Source organism: Pholcus phalangioides, unplaced genomic scaffold (assembly GCF_987345545.1).
Source record: "Pholcus phalangioides strain wild (caught in Gottingen) unplaced genomic scaffold, Ppha-v1.0 ptg000020l_1, whole genome shotgun sequence".
Taxonomy (NCBI): domain Eukaryota; kingdom Metazoa; phylum Arthropoda; class Arachnida; order Araneae; family Pholcidae; genus Pholcus; species Pholcus phalangioides.
Window position 1 is genome coordinate 1,576,378 of NW_028301613.1, and position 20,503 is coordinate 1,596,880.

The window sequence follows — 20,503 nt, forward strand, 5'->3', positions numbered from 1 at the left end:
AAAAATGGCCAAGGAGGCTCGGTTGTGCGTAAATACCTCGAAATTCCACTTGTGCGCAAGGGAATTCGGGCATCACTCTAAGTTTTATGACAAAATTTCACATTTATGAGACGTTTGACTACGGTTACGATTAACCTCTATATATAGCTCTTTCAATATTAAAATATTTCATTTATACGAAGCGCAATTTCAATTATTTGGCATTTTCATTTTGACTCGAACTCCAAATCTTTGGCATTCAGACACCATTTCCAACTATCGAATCCACGAGGTTTTTGCAGATTGTGAAAACGCGTCGCTGAATTGATTTTGCATGCGTATTATCAACACTAAAAACCACAAATTTTAGGTTGACAGATACAGAGATACACATTGAGCCGGTTATGGACATTTCAAAATGAAGACTTGCGTGAGAATTTATTGCACTTTTTCTGAGAAATCAACAGACGCAGTGAGTCTCAAATAAACGGATTTAAATTGCTTTAAATGTTGTGTTGTCATACGCCATTTTAGAATTTTTTTTTCTTCTAATGCCCACAACATTGTTCTTCCAGGATAGGAAAATTGTATTGAAATTATTTGGGATGTTGCAGGCCAGCAGCAGGCTTACGTAGTAGGGCAGTTAATAGGAAGCATTACAGTATAGATTAAAAAAACTTTAAAGATGTGGTGTCAATCTTAGTCCTACTAAGTCCCAATACATTATCTGCTTGGAGTGCATATAGAAACCAATCAGCACAAACCAAATGACGTTAAGACCGTCTTAAATATGTTTAAAATCACGTTTTTCCTGTTCAATTGAAATGAATGGCATATGAACACTTGCAATTTTGAAACAACAGCAAATTTATGCAATTACAGTTTCTTAAGTTATACAGCAATGTAGTTTTAAAAAATTTAAAATTTCGTATGGTATTTTTCCTCATGTATGATTTGGTCTCTTGCAGTTCGTTACAACTGAATTCAACTTTATTTCTTTTCAGTGGAGGCAATGGATGGTGGCACACCCCTCCCCAAAAATTCGTTAAAAATTCTAGGTCCCGGGGTCTAATTAGCCCTCGTGTGCAGAAAATGACCGTGGTGCGACAAAAATGATCAATGATAAGACTACTCAGTGCCGGTTGAAGATAGAGAAAAAAATTGGAATGAAAAAAATATGCTATTAAACTCAGAGCACCTAAAACACATTTGATTGTAGAAAAAATTTGGTGACATACTAAGTTATTGTAGATGTTGATATTGGGAAGCAGGGCCGTCTTAAGAGTATCATGGGGCCCCTGGGCCAAGTAATTTTTCTGAGGCCCTATTTAGCCAATTATCGAAAATTTCAACCAGTTCTCGTTTTTATGAGGCCCCTCTTCTCTTGAGGCCCACGGGCCGTGCCCAGGTTGGCCCATGCGTTAAGACGGCACTGCGGGGAAGGCACAATCTCGCATCATCATGGCCATCATAAACGGGACCCGACTTGACCGATAGGCTACTTTAAAAGTTTGTCAGATCTGGGCAAATGCCCGAAATGGGTATGCTACTGTTCTGTCGCTCTCTTTAATTGTGCAGACGACAGAACAGGTGATCCACCACGCTAGGAAAACACAAACACGTGTCATAAAGTTACACGTTTCCTGCTGACGCGGAACGGTCCCATTCGGTTCATGCGGTGCAGAAGAACCTGTGCTCCTAGGAAAACTCGACTTAGTGATACATCGGCTGTTCTGTCGTCTGCATGCTCCCGTCTGAAGAAAAGGGAAATAAAACACAACAAAAGTGAAGAAGAGATCGGCGAAACGCGCGGCACACGACGCGTTTGACTCCTCTAGGAGCAGACGGTCAATCACACCAGTCGTAAAGAGTTGGCGTAAGGCGTGTTGCGCTCCTTAGGAAAACAATGAATGAATGGCGTGTTGCACTGGCTGTTTCCCGTGACTGGCCGACTGCTTCTGGAGGAGTCAAATGCTTCGTACGCCGCGCGTTTCGTCGAGATTCTCTTCATTTTTTGTTGTGTTTTCTTTCCCTTCTCTTTAGACCGGAGCATACAGAACAGCCGACGTCAGGAGAACATAAACGCGTAGCGTGATAGAGTTGCACGTTTCTGTCACCGCGAAATGATCCTATTTCCGGTTCACGCGGCGCAGAAAAACATATTTCCAGGTGAATACAGCTTTTCCTCGACAAAATATGGTCAGCTCATGCACATGACACTCATGGACCTAATGACGAGATAAAAGTAGTGCCGTGTACTTTGTCCTGTAAACCAATATTATAATCACCATCATCATCATCATCATTTTGAAAACATGGTTCGGCTGGTCTGCCGTGCGGCTGTCACGATTCGAAGTTGATCGATTCCGAGAGTGATCGATCCCGCTGATTTCGTGATCGCGGTCCTTTCACAGTAGCAGTTTCTTCGAAGTCACGAAACACCGGACAGTCATAGATATGGCGATGGCTGCTCCGTCATCCTCGAAAGACGGACTCGCAAAGTCCTTGAACTTGTTCGCCGCCGAGGACAACATCGGCGATGACCAGCTGCTGCAGACGGCTCAGTATCGAAACCGGCTCAAGACATATATCGAAGGACAGGTAAGTCATCGTCATGGCCCCCCAAATGGGGGGGGGGCTGACAGGGCTCTAGCCCAGGACGTATATTATCATTTTTTGCTTTTTCAGGCTATAAATTAACTACAGAAGGGGCCTGTTAAAAGTCTGACAGAGGGGGCGTGCAAAAGATCCCAGCCTAGGGTCCCCGCTACAGGATATGGGGGTCATGGTCATCGTTTATCATTATCATCCCTGCGCAGTGCCATCTTAACATCATCACATGCAACTGGGGAGGCAGTTCTGGTGCCGGGCGCGGATCCAGGACGACGATATGTCGGGAGGGGTGAACTGTGTAAGTTGGATGGATCGTTGTATTTTATGGAACATACTGATTAGAAGTCGAAGTAGACATCTAATTTGAATGGAGTGAAGGTAGACATCTTCAGCTGCGAATGAAGCCAGGGCAGATATCTTCAGCTGTGGATGGAGCAGAAGCAGACATCTTCAGATTTGAATGGAGTGAGGGTAGATATCTCCAGCTGTGAATGGAGCATAGGCAGGCATCTCCAGCTGTGAATGGAGCATAGGCAGGCATCTCCAGCTCGAATGAGCCATGACATGTGTCCTCATCCTCAGCTGCGAATGAAGCCAAAGCAGATATCTTCAGCTCTGAATTATGCGGAGGCAGACATCTTCAATCACAAATGGAGTGGAGGTGGACATCTTCAATTGCAAATGGAGTGAAGGTAGACATTTCCAGCTGTGAATGGAGTGGGGAGGGAGTTATCTTGAGCTGCAAATGAAGATGAAGCAGACATCTTCAGCTGCGAATAGAGCAGAGGCAGACATCTTTAGCTTTGAATGTAGTGGAAGAGCAGTGAATGAGACAAATATCTTCAGCTGCAAATGAAGCCAAGTTGTGAATGTGGAATGGAGCAGAGGCAGACATCTTCAGCTGCAAATGGAGCAGTGGCAAGCATCTTCAGTTGTGAATGTGGAATGGAGCACAGGCAAACATCTTCAGCTGTGAATAGAGCAGAGGCAGGTGGATCCAGGGTGATGTGTCGGAGAAGCCAATTATATTTAGGTGCATTGGATCATCCCATATTCTGCGGGACAGACGAATTTCTTCAATACCCCCCCCCATCCGGATCAGCCTTCCTGGGTGCTGTACCAGAAGGTGCACACATTTCAATCTTTGACCTCTTTCCCAACCTTAGTGGGGGCACCAAAATGAGTGCTTGGTCCCAGCTCACCGAGCATCAAGTTTTGGCCCTTATAACAGGGGAAGGAGGGGATTCAGGGTCAAGCAATGTGTCAGGAAGTTTACAAGTCTGCCTTATGAAATGCCCATTTACAAGTGATTTAGTAGTTAAAATTTGAAGCCATCAAATGCTCAAAAAATTGTTCCGCTAAGTAATCAAGTAGATGTTCATTGGATAATTTTCGTATTAGGTCACGCCAGGGCCATCTTAAGAATATCATGGGCCCCCGGGCCAAGTGGTTTTTCTGATGAATCTACCTAGTAAATTCTAGAAAATTTCAACTGGATTTCATTTTTGTGAAGCCTCTCTTCTCTTGAGATGCCGGTAGGGCTCATGCGTTAAGATGGCACTTGGTCTCGCCTAACTAGCGCACACACACACACATATATGCACGTATAGCCCACTCAAGGGCATTCGAGTATTAAACTTAATGTTTAATACTTGATTATATATTTTCACCAATAGATGGCAGCACATTTGTTTTGGATGTGCTGCCATTATATGTATGCTTCAATGTGTATGCATGTTACCATTTTGTTATATTTGAGTTTTTTCCCTCCATAGAAATGGGTTCACAAACCTCACGTTATTTCGCCCGCTGTCTGCGCCAGGTACGGATGGAAATGCATCAGCAGCCAGCTACTCCAATGTGATACATGCAACGCTAAACTCATTCCTGGTCACTTCAAAGTCGACAGCTTCAAGACATGTAAGTATTGTGAGGTCCAAACTGTAAGGTTGAGGGGATATAGTATGTTAACTTGTATGAAGCGGAATACAAATATCAATCATTAATGATACAGTCGAATCCCGTTATAACAAACTCCAAGAGACAGAAGAAATCACTTTGCTATAGCTAAATTTCAATTTTAAACATGCGTGAAAAAATATTTTATAGTGGAATTTGATTCTATTCTAAAAGGAAAAAAAAATTACTTATTTGCGTTCTAGATAATAAAAAGAATGAAGTTGAATTTTGAAAATAACACAAAAAGCAACTTGAATCAATTAGGCATCGAAGTTTTTCCCCATAAGTTTTACTTAACATGTTAGAGACAAATAATCCGTAATTTTCTTTTGCACAAGTATTGTGGAAGCTGAGGAAACAAATTCCTCTAAAGTATACACGTGCTCGAACAAACGGTCTGGAAGGTTATCTTGAGCTGATAAATATAATTTTAGAGTTTCCAAAATAGCTAAGGCTTCAGATGCTGTAGGTACTGAAACACATTCTTGTGAAAGCTCTTCTTTTCACCACTTCTGTCTGCAATGGATTGTTCTTTTTTTTTCTTGTATCATACAAATGATATTGTTCGTTAATGGTTCTGAAGACGCCATCGTCGGAGAAAAAACAATCCAGCATCACTTCATTCGGAAAGGATGTTTCTTTTGTGATGTGTTCCCACAAAGCCTGCAAATCGGCAGGTGCACTTTCATCAGCATTATTCAGTGCTTCACAGAACTCTGCTGCTATTAAATTTGTTGTTTTTTTTCCCACCCATTACAAATAACTTTTTGAGTGATATCTTTACAGGCTCCAGCTATCAAATCCATAGCTTGCTTGACGTCAGTCTTCACTATGATTTCTTTACTATCAAGCTGATTAAAAACAGTCTCAGCAGTTGCGTATGGTACTTTCTTTTCACGGCCACCTTAATTATGCATTGTTCAAGTGGTTGCAAAACAGATGTGCAGTTAGGAGGCATGTATTCGATGCAAATGCTCTCTGGCTTTGGAGGTTCATTGTGTGCCGTGCAGTTGTTAATAAGTAGCAGGATCTTTCCATTTTTTTTGTTTCATTTCTCCATCAAACTTAACCAGCCACTCATTAAAAATTCTGGTAGTCATCCATGCCCTTCCACTTGATTTGTAATCACAAGGCAAGTGATTTTACGTTCTTCAGACACCATGGATTTGCCAATCACTCAAACTTTAATTTTTTTCGGTTCCGTTCATGTTGCAGCAAAACAAAGCAGTCAAGCATTGCTTGGAGTTTTTGCCACCAAATGCACTTATCTTTTTTAAATGTCTAAGTTTTGTTAGGCAACAGTTGGAAAAAGATTCCGGCTTCATCTGCGTTGAATACATCGGAAGGACAGTAAGACCTTTTTTAAATTTATCAATCAATATTTCACCAGCTTTCCATTCATTCACATTTCCATGTCAACTGAATTTGCTTCCCCGCAAATCTGCTTTGCTACCACACCGTGTACCTTTCTTTGAAGCAATTCAGCCAGCGGATACTTGCTTGAAAGTTTTCGCATCCCATAGCATGTGCTAATTCCAAAGCTTTTTCTCATATGAGTGGACTGATTATTGGCACATTTTGGGAACGAATGTCGTGAAACCAGGTAAAGACAGCTGCATCGACATCTTAGAAATTCAAAAGTCTGATCATCTTCTTATGGGATCCAGTAACTGCCGTTTGAATTTTGCAATTCCAATTTTGTCCGGTTTTTCAGAAACGTTGAAAGAGTAGATGGAGATATGCCGTATTTTGATGCCACATTGTTTTTCTTTACACCATCATCAACTTCAGAAATTATGTCAAGTTTTCCTTCAATTGAAAACTCTGTTTCCTTTTCAGGAATTTTTCACTCATTTTGAAACAAGAAAAATATCGAACATTTGCCACTTGTAGCACTGATTTGATTTCCTTTTCATTCACTGTATTTGTTAAAATTAAGCCATAGGAGAACAATTTTTTTCGGGGGGGGGGGGGGGAAATGACAATAGGGGAAAAAAGCAAAGGGTTATGGGAAATTGGCATGAAACAAAATATCTTCAAAAGAAGATGGTGCAAAACTTTCTTTTTTTCCCTATAAGGGAAAAAGTTGCAGAAAGAGAACTATATTCACCCTTTTGATGATTTTCCGACACTTGTTTTCGAGTTCGTTGTAACAAATTTTTCATTTCGTAATACCAGAATCGTGCAATACATTGTTCCTATGTAAACTGATTTGAAGGATTGAAAAGTTTTTGTTATAACTGTATTCATTATAACAAGATCTCACTGCATAAATGCGTCTGATTCCTGTTTTAACAAATACCGTTATAGCAAAAATCTCGCTTTAACAAAAACTTTTCTAATCGCCCAGATAAGTTTACATAGGAACAATGTATAAATCTGGAATTCTTTTATAACAAAATTTTGTTGCTACGAAGTGATTTCTCCAGTCTATTTATAACGGGATTCAACTGTATTTCAATCATTACGCTTCACTCACAGTTCAAAAAATAGATGGCAGCACCATAACAAGCATTATACAGAAACAAACTTGATGTCAGACTCGCAGCACATACACGTGCATTACAACACATACTCAAATTCGTTAGAAATTCCATGTAGGAATATGAATGAGGTTCCTGTAGAGTTTAGTAGCACAGTAGCAGTATACACGCGATTATCATTATGAAGATGGCGTTGTGTGCTTTTGCTGTACCTCAAAGATATATAGATTTGTCTTTTTTTACTAATACGAATGAGTGTGGTGTCTGTATTAATGCAATAAACAGACTGATGCTGTTTTTGTAATAGCTATAATAACAAGATTATCGCATATTAAAATTTTGTTGAGGTAGAAAGTAAAAGTTTTTTGTGTTCATGTGTATCTTGACAGCATCTCTTCTGCTATAAACAAGCTTTCAATCACTTTCAGATAAAGAATGTGTCGAGAAAGTTCAAGACGATTTAATGAAGTCCCACAAGGAATTGTGCCCGTGGCCACTTACACCTTGTCCAGGTGAGTCTAAGAATCACTCATTGCATGTATGCATGTATTATTTCAACAGCAAAGCGTACAGTTCCTGATCAACAATCGCGTTGACAAATATAATTTTGCCACACCTTCCAATGAAACTTCTTGTACCAATGAAATGGAGGTGGACATCTTTTATAAAAGACATTCCGTATAGCCTATACTATAAAAATAACGTGAGCTAATTGTTTTTTTCATCCAAGCACATGGACCCCCCCCCCCCAATCCTAAAGGGTTTCCCAAGGACAACTGGGGATGGGGGTCTTCTTTACCACACACCAACTCTGATCATATATCGCCATACTGCAATTTTCAACCAGTGGAGTTGGGTGGGAAATGTAGGCATCATCTATCAGTGGTCGCCCCAGGCTGGGTAGGTAGCAAACTTGTTTCAGATGTTCTTCCCTGGATTCAAACCCTTAGACCCTGATGGTAATGGAAGATGATCATCTTACTATTGCACCACTTTGGCACTTACTGGGGGGGGGGGGGGTCTTGATCCCTATCCTAAAGAATCCATCTCAGAGGTAATGGCTGAATGTGATGCCAGACAACCACTTTGTCTTTGTTGTTGTTTTTGAAGTTGTAGTTTGTCTGGTCTTTGGGGAAAGGGGGGGGGGGAGGCGCTTCAGCCACCCAACAATTCATGAATATACAATGCACCCTTCTGTGTAGATCCTTGTATCCCTAACAGGATGCCCCTGCTTCCGCCATTTTTTTCCACATCAACCTCTCTGGTTGTCCTAAAAAAATGTGTTTCTTTTCATCCATTCTTAGTGGGAAACCAATGGGAACGTTTGTATGCGGGGGGTGGGGCATCTTGGCTCACAGATCATAAAAATACACTGATTATCATGAAGATCAAAACCAGTGTCCCCTTTACAGTGTAACTTTGGTTAACAAGCTTATTTTGTTCCCCCAATGTGCTCGTTATCCGTTAAGGTGCGAATGTGAGCTGATCTCTCCATTAAAACGTATCGCCACAGAGAGCAACAGGCCTACAACGATATAATTATTCATTCATTACACTTCACTCACTATGAGTTGAGAAAAACTTGTGGTTTTAAAAAATTGATTGCAGGTGGCAGCACTACACATAACGAGCATTACACTGAAACAAACTTCCAGAAGGTTCACTATATGTACGCACACACATTCCAGCATGTACCAATTCGTTAGAAATTCTGCAGAGGAATATGGACAAGATACATGTCTGGTTTAGTAGTAATAGTTATTCATTCATCATTCACATAAAAATGACTGAAAAACAAAAACGGCTTCAATCAATAACACAACACAATAATAATATAATAAATAACACAATTCTCTGCAATGACACTTGCTTTTGCCTTGTATTATCAGCCACCTCGTTGGGCATTTTGTCTGTTGTGCCGTTGTTTTTGTATTTGCATTTGTATTTTAAAACTTTTTGGCAATGGAAAATTGCATTGTCGTCAGACAAATTTATTGCTTGCTTCGCTACAGCTTTATTTGATTGGTTCTTCTTTTCTACCAAATTTTGCACAGATTCCCACGTTCTATACATTTCTTTAATCTCATTTGAAGTGAAGGACTTCTCATTTCTCTCTTCCTCAGATGAGATACACCTTCCCCAAGGACTCAGTCCCTCAGACAAATGATGGCTGCTGTTCATGAGCTTGCCCCCCACCCCAAAGTCATGTTCAATAATCGAATCAGCCCACAGTTTTCTCCAAGCAGAATTTTAAAAACTTCGACCGCACATACGTATGGTTACAATGCTACTTATATTTTTGTATTGTAAACAGTCACACTCGCATGTGTGTGTATTTTTTAAGTGAAGCGCACTGACTGGAGACTAGGGGAGAATATTACTCACAATTCCACAGTACGTTTGTGGATGACTGCGAAAAACCATCAGCTCAGTTTTGGTAACGTGAAATTGATAAACAAAGTGCAAAATTTGTACTCATAATGCAAACCGTTCGTTAATAAAGTCAAAATTTGTTCACAATTTTTGCTCGTTAACCGAAGTTCCACTATATCTGAATTTTTGTTCCTTTGAGATTTGACTGCATTCGTTGTTTGTCAGATACATTTGAGAGGGAATTTTTTAAAATTTTATTTCTCCATGCACAGAGAATTTCGTGCGTATGTTGCCTCTACATAAAGAAGTCGCCCTGAAAGAATTCAAGAGCCGATTTGAATCATTGTTAGTCTTGGGACAGCAACTGCCTCTCATTAAAGAAGACATACCTGAAAAACTGGTGCGTAATTAATCTTATATTCACATGAAGGCATTAGATTCAGGTTGTATGACTATTATTGAATCCCGATTATTCGTGCACAGATTAACTGTGCTACGAGAATTTCAATTTCATGTTTAGCTGTTCTCTATCCATGGTGTTGTTGTTGGGTTTTTTTCATTATTTATATAAGATTTTGTGAAGGTTGTGATGAAAACATACATTTCGTAGAACTGGATTTCTTAATTCTACAGAATCCTCCCATCCCATTCTCAGAGTTGAACTCCCATGCCAACACTTTGAAACGGCAGCTCCCGTATGCGCACATAAGAACCAGACATTTTCCTGGGGCAATTGGTACTTGAAGATTTACCGCCAATTACAGGAAATGCGGCAAGTTATTGCTTTTTTAATTTTTTGAAACTGAAAGATAAGGCACAATAATGGTGTAAATTTGGATGCAGTCACGTGACCACATGGCTCATTGGCTGGAACAGCGTTATCCCTTTTTTGTGTCATTCCCTTGTAGTACATTTTATAACTGTGCAGAATAGCTGACGGGTAAAGGATAACTGTATTTTTCAGTTATCTGTGATCACCTTCCCCAACTGACTAATCTAGGTTCTACTGCATTTCTGCCATCAGTGAAACCCACTATATTAGTATCGTGGCTATCATTCAATAAGTTTAATTTTTTATTAGATTTTTTTGCATGGAAAATATATATGCAGTCGATATCATTTTAAACAGGCAAAGTCCATAAATACTTCTTTTTTTTACCAATTTCATTATTTTAAATCATTTTTTTTACTCCCAGCAGTTTAACCATGTCTTTCGATTATTTGTGTTCACCTTCCCCACCATTAGACTGGATAATCGAGGTTCTACTGTATATCAAAATATCATATTGCTCTTAATATAAGTTTTTGGAAATATTATTGTGCTTATATCTATCACAATGTTGTTTTAGTCAGGGAATGAACAGGGTTATAGTTAGGGCCTAAGTAGGATTTGTATGTGTGTGGGGGAACATGATATTTCTGTTGCCACCCATTGCAGTTGCTCCCCTCTAATTCAGGCCCTGATACTAGTGAAGTTTTTGGATGTTTGCCAAACGTGAGAAGGCAACATCATTCCCTGCTAAATAAACAGAGTATCACGCATAACTAGCCTGTTTTGAACAGGTCGAACACATTATGTGCACAATTGGTGATTGTTGGGCAAAAGTGTTGAATGTTATATAGTCTTTGACTAGAAAAATCCTTTGCTGAGACTTCTCAAATGATCAAGTCAAAAAACAGTGAGAGACAGTGAGGCATCAACGATTGAAAAATGTCTTAAAGAGCTTCAAGAATGTATGTAATGGTATATGTTCATTGGTCTTTTCTTGCGTCAGGTTTGTTTGAGCAGAGTTCATTGGGGCAAGGAAGTGAATGCCCCCATTTGTATGTTCAAATGAAATGAAGGCAACTTCCAGCTCATATAACAGCAACATATATGAAATCTCTGCAACAGTTTTTTGACTCATTTTCCACAACTCCTTTCGACAGCTGCATAGGTGCATTCATTGTGGATGCTGAAGGCTATCTCAAACTTTCCACGTTCTCAATACTCTCTCTGATGGCCAATTTTCAATTGTCGATGAAACACATAAACTGTATTTCAACCCATTGCTCTCCCATTGACTTGATTATTTGAAAAGTCTCAGCGAAGGATTTTCTTAGTAGGACATGGAATTTAAGACTCGAATGCTATCCAAAATCAAACAATTTTGCTTGAGATAGAAAACGTCCAATGCCTTGCAATAACAAGCTATACACATAGGCCTACACTGTGTGTTTCATCCAAATGAAAATGGGATAGGTTTGTGGCATGGTACTCTTTGCTTACACAGTATGGAATGATGCTACTCACTCACATTCAGAAAATATCCAAATTTTTTTTTTGAATTTTTATAAAACTCACTGGTTTTTGTAGAAGTGGGGCTTCTATAAAGTCAGAATGTACGTAGAACTTGTCATGCAGTAAACTGTGGCCCTTAGCTTAATTACATGAAGCCAAGCTGGAAGATGTCACTGCAACGAGATGAGTTTGGCAGCAGAGTTCTGGTGTTCATAGTTCTGGCAATTATAGCCCTCGTGTGGATAAAATAACGGTTATGTGACAAAAATGATATGTTGATAAAATGACATTAAAAAAAATCCTCTATGTCATTATTTTATGCTGATGAATTGGAAACAAGGCAATTGCAAATCATTACAGAAGCTGTTGAGAAATATTGTCTTATAGTATTTATGACATGAATGTCGCTCTCCACTTGTTAATACAAGATATACGGAAGACTGGATGTTGTGAAGATGTTAATATATTTATATTAACATCTTCACAATTAATATATTTATATTTATATTAACATCTAAAATAATAAATATCTTCACAACATCCAGTCTTCCGTATATCTTGTATTATAGTATTTAGTTTGCAAGGCAGTCAAATTCAAAACACCCCCAGTTTTTTAAAGTTTTTGATTATTGTCGATTTTTCCAGAAAGTATAACATAATATTTTTTTCCATCATTACTGCTTTGTTATTTTCAGGGTCTTGATGAAGAAGCATTGTTGTCGTTCCTGAAGTTGCTAGTTGCTGAGAAACAAGATGTAAATTTTTCTGCTGTCTTTCTTGCCTCTACTGGTTGGAAAAACTCGTAAGCAACCTTTTCTTGTTATTTATTCGTCTTGTGTTCGAAACCTCATGTACACAAAAAAAGATGTAACAAAATTTAATCTTTAGTGAAAGTAAATGTTCTTCATCTCCCAATATAGAAAAACATGGGAACACACACACATGCCAAACCATTCCACATCATGTGTTACTTGTATAATATCATGTACAACTATTCCACAAAGGTATCATTGTGAGAGAATTTTTTGGCCTGAAAAACTGCAGGGGCATCTGACATATTTTAGACCATAGTTCCCCAAACTTTTTGTTCCATTGCCTCCTTTTTCAAAAATTTTCTCTTCTCATCCCCCCCCCCCCCAACTCAAGTCATCTCATAGGATCCTATACTAAACCCTAAGTTTCTACTGCCCCCTCACTGGAGGCATTGCCAACTTTGGGAAACATTGTTTTACAGCCACGAGTACTTGGCTTGAGCTTTATGTGAGAGTTACTAGTTTCCCTGCCACTACAAAATTATGCTGATGCTTGAGCATCCTTCCCCTACTCTGACGTCACTGCTGATATACATACAATATGATCGCATAAGACATCTTGTTTTGACACACAATATTCTTATATATTCATTCAATCATTCCATTTACTATATTTTCTTGCTTATAATCTGCAGATTACAAGTTAGAAAGACATCAGAAATACTTATCGCAGATTATATAGTATTTCTTAACTGTACAATGCACCTCGTACACATTCCTCTACAGAATTTCTAACAAATTTTTCTGAGAGATTCAAATAGAAATAAATATTTCCAAGAAGTAAATTTTTTAAGGATTTGTAGGTGGCGCATAGCTATGAGTAGGAAAATCAGCATTTTTCCTACAAAAACGGGACAAACAACCTCTTTTCATTTTATAAAGATTTCATTATTGATGAATGATATTTTCATGTGTGCATTATGCACTGCTAGCCACTGCAGACTTTATGATGATACTTTCTCCTCAGAGTAGCAAAATTTTGATCCGCAGACTATACACTATACTTTGCTGTGGATTATATAAAGGAAATTACTGCATTTGATCATGAGGGATTTATTGTTACACTGAATAGCATTTGAGTAAGGTTTCGCTCTAATGGTGTTTGCTTGTCACTATCAACAAAATAGCATATGTGTTAATGATAATTTTCACCAAAAAATTAGTGAATAAGGGTGACAATCCGTGTAGAATCGAATCTTAGCTATCTTTATTGGCAGGTGCATCTGATGCAAATTGAAAAAAATTACAATTATATAAAACACTATGCTTTAGTCTAGATCAGAAGTTCCGTTTTAACTTGAGTGGAACCCTAGATGGTTACGAGAAAACCTTGTTGATCACATGACTTTTACAGGTATCCCTTGACGACACGACTGTATTACAGAATTACTGATGATCATGAGACTGTTATACAGAAAACTTATCATTATGAGTCTATTGGACAAAATATTTTCTTATTATGAGACTGATACAAGGAGCTGTAAATTATTATGAGACTGTTGCACTTAACCTTTGTTGATCATGTGAGTTTTAATCATATCCCTTGATAATTAGACGACTGTCACATGGAACCTCTGATTGTTTACGTGACTTTCACACGAAACCATTAAGTATTGTGAGGTTGTTACAGAACCCCAGATGATAATGAAACTGGAATACATGGAACCCTCGGAGGCTACAAGGCTGTTACACGGAAATCTGTCTCTGTAAACCTTAATTAATAACATTACTGATGTGGATCACATCTTTGTCTCTGCCTATTCAAGTTCAAAATTATCTTGACAGGAATGTAATGTGTAGTATTCATAGAAAGAAGTTGAAAAAAATTGTCTTTGTGACATAGGCTCAAATTTTTTTAAATTGTTAATTTTTGCATGAATGCAATCAGTAACATCCAACTATATATATATATACAAATACAACGCCACAACATGCAAAATGCCCAATGAGGTGGCTGAGAAAAAGATGCCCATAACAAATATGGATGTCATATATTACAAAAAAAAAGCAACCCAATTTAAAATGCTACTACAAAAATTATAAACAATATATACACACATGATACAATGCCCATAAAGAATATTAAGGTTGTCTTATTCTACATATGGATAGCTTCTCGATTTACCCCATATATATATACACAATATGTATTAACGTGTTTAAAAAATAACGTGTTGTTGATGGTGAGATGTTATAATTTCACGATATTATTTTCTGTCAAATTAGCTCAGAGAAGGCGAAATCGCTTTGCTGTGATCAGTGTCAAAGGACTGTTGCCCTGTTGTTGTACAACTCGGTTTCCAGTGGCTCCAGTAAACTTCAAACAGCAATGAAGTCTGAAGAGAAACTCATCCGTCAGGATAGTCCAGAGCAACCACATGCAAAAGAAAATGAAGTGCCAAATGGGTCTAAAAGTGTTCACTCTGTTGATGTGAATTCTGAAAATGACTTGGAGGAGGAGGAGGAGGATGGTCGAAAGAGGAAGCATTCATGCAAGGATTGTGACCAAACTAGTCCTTCGAAACAGATGAAAAAAATGAAATGTATGGAGGTAAAATGATTTTTGAGTGTTCCTTGTGTATCTATATGAATTTTTTTTTTTGCTTCTGAAATTTTGCGTGATCTGTAAATGTGTTGCTTAGTTAATTTTTTTACAAAATTAGAGTTAAGGTCATGGGCCACATTCAGCCCATGGACATTGGGTTGAGTATGCATGTGTGGCATTTCTATGCCCCCAGACATGTTTTTATGAGGGAAAAAACGGATCATGATCATTAATTGGATTGTCCAAGTGAAAATAGAGATTAGATTTATTTTCTTTTTTGGTTTGCTATTATGCATTGTTGTGATACTACTACTAAACCAGACATGCACATCGTCCATATTCCTCTGCGGAAATTCTAACGAGTTGGAATGTGTGTGTGCGTGCACATGTAGTGAAGTTTGTTTCTGTGTAATGTTTGTTGTGTGCAGTGCTGCCATCAATTTTTCTAACTATGTGTGAAGTGTAATGGTTGAGTAGTATACCGTTGTAAGCCTGTTGCTCTCTGCTGTGAGACTTTTTAACGGGGAGATCGGCTCACATTTGTGCCTCGAAGTCGGGAACCACAGAAAATTGTGTAGTAATCACGACAACCGCATGTTGTGATACTACATTCTGTTTAAATGAAAGATTTTTAAATTTGTTGGAACTTGAGTTTCTTGAAATAATTAATATGTAATATTATAATTAAAATGTTCAAGGCGTGTTTCTCGGAACGACAGAACGATTTTAAATGGTGTGGTAATTTGGGAATTATATTTTTTCCATATTTTGCCTGTCGATGGTGTCCCGATTTTTCCTACTTTTTTTTGCAAGTTTTTGCTTCTATGCCTGGTGTTTATTTGAAACATTTTGAAATTTTCATACACCTCAACGCATTCGGAAATGAACTTTATGCCGAAAATTTTAGAATGTTCTTTGACTGAAAATGTTAACATGAATTGTGGCACAATCATTACTAATATTATTTCTTTGCAGAAACCTTCACGATTTTTTGATCCGCTGTTCGAACATAGACCGTGGTGCCCATGGATTGTTGAAAGTGCCTTCAAAGACAAGAAGAAGTCGACCAGTCATCTCGCCAAAGAAGAGAAAGGATTCGCCCTGCCCGGATGGCAGCTCTTCGTTAAATGTCTTCTTAGGAATATCGGAAGTTCAGACACGGTACATCCTTTATTAATTTTTACCCAAAAATATCCCAGCTGTCTTTCATTTTGAAGGTTCAGTATATATATATATATATATATATATATATGCATACATATGTACCATTGGCTGTGGTGGTCGAGTGGTTATAGTGACGGACTCGCGATGCGAGGATCCGGGTTCGAACCCCACAGTGGTGGTCGGCTGAAGTTGGTTTTCTGTGGTTTCCAACTTCAAGGTGCGAATGCGAGCCGATCTCCCCGTTAAAAAGTCTCGCCACAGAGAGCAACAGTCCTACAACGATAAATCATTCAATCATAACACTTCACTCATAGTTAGAAAAACTGATGGCAGCACTACACATAACAAGCTTACAGAGAAACAAAAAACTTCACTTCAGGTTTCACTACACGTACACGCACATTCCCACATGTACCGATCCGTTGGGGGTTCCGCGGGCGGCGGGGGGTGCATGTGTGGTGTAGCAGTAGTAGGTAGGGCCTCCAAAAAATGGCTCGGGGATCCATGATGTTCTTAAGTCAGCCACCTCGTTGGGCAATTTGCCTGTTGTGGCGTTGTATTTGTATTTTTATATGATGCATTTGTCCAGCCTTTTCTTCCATTGTTCGAAATATTTTTTTTGAGTAGGGGTAATAGTAAGTGTACTTGAATTCTCAAAATACTTTGCACTTGCATTGATAGCAATGCTTCCGATTTACTCAGAAGTCTTCCGATTTTCAGCCGTATTAAAATCTTCTGGTTGGAAATCAGATTCTTCCGATTTTTTGTATCTTCATAAAAAAATCCTTAAAATTCCTCAAATTGTGCTTTGTTTGAATGGAAAATCCCTGAAGAGAATACTCTTTCAGTCCTTGTAATTGCAGGCTGACTATTTTCTCCCAGGAAAATATGGGGAATCAGGATTTCAAGTACTGTATGAAAAATCGGTAACTCTTGTCAAATATGATGCCAAAAGCAAGCAAAATGGCCTGCTATTACCTAAAATCAGGATGGCTACAAATGCATCTCAGGAAAATAGGATTTATATATGGTCACCTGTTGCAATTCTAAAAAAATTCCCCAGGTTTTCCCTTTTAGTTGTGTGACATGTTTTCTTTGAAGTGGAATGTGATGACACATTCCACTTCAAAGAAAACATCCAAGACATCCACAAAGAGGCCATCCAATCCATCTCTACAGATAAACTACAGATTTTTCAAGTCTGTGAATTGGCACCTATGCATTTGGTAGATGGAACTATAATTTGAATACTTTGCATTTTGAAACGGATGCTTTATAATATGTTTATAACATAGCCGTTTTATAGTAGATATCATCCAATAAAACTAAATTGCAGTTAATTTCATCCGTTTAAAAATTCATATGTTCAACAATCCAATTAAGAGCCCATTATTCATAATTATTTAAGAATTAAAAATCAATGGCGCTTTATGCTATCACATTGGGACTCTGTTTGCAAGTATGGTGACCATACATCACATTTAGTCGAATAGGATGTATGGCAAACAGGCATTGGTAAAATGGCACAACTGTTTTTCTTCAAGCTTCCACCTTCACACTATAGCAGTGATTCCCAACGTGGGCGTTAACACCCCCTTGGGGGTGATGGAAAGTTCCAGGGGGGCGGTGGAAGCTACGGGTATAACATAGGATCCTATGGGTTAGATTGCGTTGGGGGGCGGTGGGAGAAAAAAGTTTCTGAAGAAGGGGGGGGGCAATGGGACAAAAAAGGTTGGGAAACTATGCACTATAGGAAGGCCATTGAAAAAGCAGTTCCACATGTATATGGGTCACAGCAAATACTACAGACGAATTACGACATTAAGTACAGAAATGTTTGTCAACGGGGGAACACATTCTATCCTCCTACATAGTCTTGCAGCGAGATAACGATAACTTACAGGGGAAAAAACAAGTTTGGTTAAACCTTAGCTTTAGAATGCGCAAAAAAAAACTTTTGACAGAGAAAGAAAAAAAAATTGATAACATTATCAAAAGTCCTGATAACTTGAAACATATGGATGCTCCCGTACCGGAAGAACTACATACTACAGATGCTCCACCCACCGGAAGTCAATTCTTGTTATTTTTGGGTACTCCCTCATAAAGGACACATTCCTTCAAAAACTGGCACAAAGACCAAATCATAGCTTGAACTCTGGCATACACTTGCATCTATCGATGGTACAGTTTACGTTGTTGTGAATTGTCCAATATAATCGGTGTATAAAATTTATTTTCAGACTGTCAATTTGTGTGCAGTGCAATACCTTGACTTTTATCAGTAATTTGTTCCAAGACTAACAATGTAGGCCGGTGCGTAAATTTTTTTCCACTGGCAATACTCCTCCTCCTTGTGGGAGCATTCCCAGTATAAGAACGCTGTATGAAAAATTTTCAAGATTTACACTGAAGGTGTGTCTATTAAAAAAAATGATTTTTAGGACGAGGCGAAGTATATATGTGCTTTGAAATAGGGTTATTCACTATTTCAAAACTGCCTACAGCCAAAACCAGTCATCAGAAAATTGTGAAATTTCGTGGGTGACAGAAAAAAATTATTTCCAAATATCGCTACTAGAGGGCATATTACTTTGAAAACCTGTAGTAGGCATGCAAATTTTTTTGTCATGCAGTAGCTGTTACAAAACCTAGAAACATTCACAGAGATCTTATTTTCAGTGTGTTTACTACTCACAATGGGCTGTTGAGTGATCTGAAACTGTGCCACAGGTCACTCCGGTAATCTGGAAATGTGCTGCAGACAAATTTGAGTAATCTTGAAACTGCTACGGATCAGTTAAGTAATTTGTAACTATTCCGCAGGCCACCGAAGTGCTCTAGAACTGTACTGCATGCCACTCAAGTGATCTAGGAATGTGCCGCAGACCATTTTAGTGATAAACTGCGGAGTGAGTTACTTAAATGATCTGGAAGTTTGCTGTTTAGTTCATTTGCACAAAACCAGGTTCGAAGTCGCGGGCCACATCACTACTCACAATGGGCTCATACTTCTTCAAGGAGGTAACTTTGACAGGTTCAGTGACGGACTGATTCACCAGGCAGCAGAATGAAATTGTTCCAGCTCTGCAAACACGTCAGTGCCTTGTACACATAATCTTTATGCAAGACGGAGCTCCTCCACACGTTGCAAAGTGTGTTAAGAAAGTTTTTCTAAAAGACATTTTACAGAAGAATGTCATCAATCGGCAATTTAGTAATATGCAGCCTTCCCGATGCCCCCGACCTCAATCCTTGCAATTTTTGGCTTTGGGTGGGAGGGTATTTGTGACATTTGGTCAGCCATAACAACCCAAGTATTTTACCTGATCTTAAAAACAGCGTTTCACGGCACGCGCTCTACACATTTCCAATCACACACTTTGCTCAACTGTGGAACATGCCATCTTGAGATTTCAGGTGGTAGCTGAAAATGATGGCCATCATGTGGTGCATATTGTGCTGAAATGAAAAGTGTGGCTAAATGTGTAACTTATCAATAAAATGCCATCTGGTGGCGATATTTGGAACTAATTTCCCCCCTCTCTGAAAGAAATTCTCACTTTATAAAGCCATCCACAAAATTTTCTGAAGACTCGGTTTTGGCTGCAGGCAACCCTTTTAAATAGGGTTCTTTAATTATGGACACCCTGTACTACTTTATTGCTATTTTATTTCCAGAGTTTCCGTATTTAATCGAATCAGCATCGACTTAATCTCACTGATTCTCTTTTCCAGAGTGCCAGTCCATTGAAAGAACAAATCAGCAGCGCCCGCAGCCTACTGGAAACATGGAGCAGTCCCGCATAGTTCGAATTTTTATTAGTCTCTTATAACACTATGACATTTATTTAAAAAGTACATTATACATAAAAAGAATTTTAACCATTTTTTGATTTGTGTCCGAATTATTTTCTTCCATGAGGGAAGGAAGAGGGAGAAAAACACTGAATGGCAACATGTGTGTATCAGGTTTTTTTTATACAGGAACTGGTGAGATTGCACACATCGCCAATAAGTTCCAGTGTACTTGTCACATAATTTCTACAAATGTAATTGAAATAAGATTATATAAAACGGGTGCACAACCTTTTCAGTCGGTGGGCCAAATATGCTGTATTGCTGTTGCTCAGAAACTTTTATACAGTGACGATCACATTATGAGCCATGTTTTATGCGATATTCCCGTAATTTTTGCCATCCTGACCAGCCTTTCTTTAAAATGTCCAGTTTATTCCCATATTTTAGACAAAAGCTAACTTGAATTTTTGTTTTTACCAAAATCAAGGGTTAC

The 20,503-nt window shown here is 38.6% G+C and overlaps 1 protein-coding gene across 1 annotated transcript; it reads left to right on the forward strand.

The window, feature by feature from the left end:
* The first annotated feature begins 1,766 nt into the window (after nucleotides 1-1,766).
* On the forward strand, nucleotides 1,767-20,094 carry LOC149070731 (zinc finger C3HC-type protein 1-like). Its single transcript, XM_089248650.1, has 8 exons — nucleotides 1,767-2,580; nucleotides 4,368-4,512; nucleotides 7,463-7,546; nucleotides 9,680-9,807; nucleotides 12,384-12,490; nucleotides 14,727-15,051; nucleotides 16,021-16,206; nucleotides 19,948-20,094. The coding sequence occupies exons 1-8, from the start codon at nucleotides 2,437-2,439 to the stop codon at nucleotides 20,017-20,019; spliced, it is 1,191 nt and encodes a 396-aa protein (XP_089104776.1). The 5' UTR covers nucleotides 1,767-2,436; the 3' UTR covers nucleotides 20,020-20,094.
* The last annotated feature ends 409 nt before the right edge of the window (nucleotides 20,095-20,503 follow it).

What these genes read in the sequence shown, in the direction of transcription:
- LOC149070731 (XM_089248650.1), top strand. Translation starts at nt 2,437, where the DNA reads ATGGCGATGGCTGCTCCGTCATCCTCGAAAGACGGACTCGCAAAGTCC. An exon ending in GCCACTTACACCTTGTCCAG is followed by an intron (nt 7,547 to 9,679) that starts GTGAGTCTAAGA and finishes CTCCATGCACAG; the next exon opens with AGAATTTCGTGCGTATGTTG. An exon ending in TCTACTGGTTGGAAAAACTC is followed by an intron (nt 12,491 to 14,726) that starts GTAAGCAACCTT and finishes CTGTCAAATTAG; the next exon opens with CTCAGAGAAGGCGAAATCGC.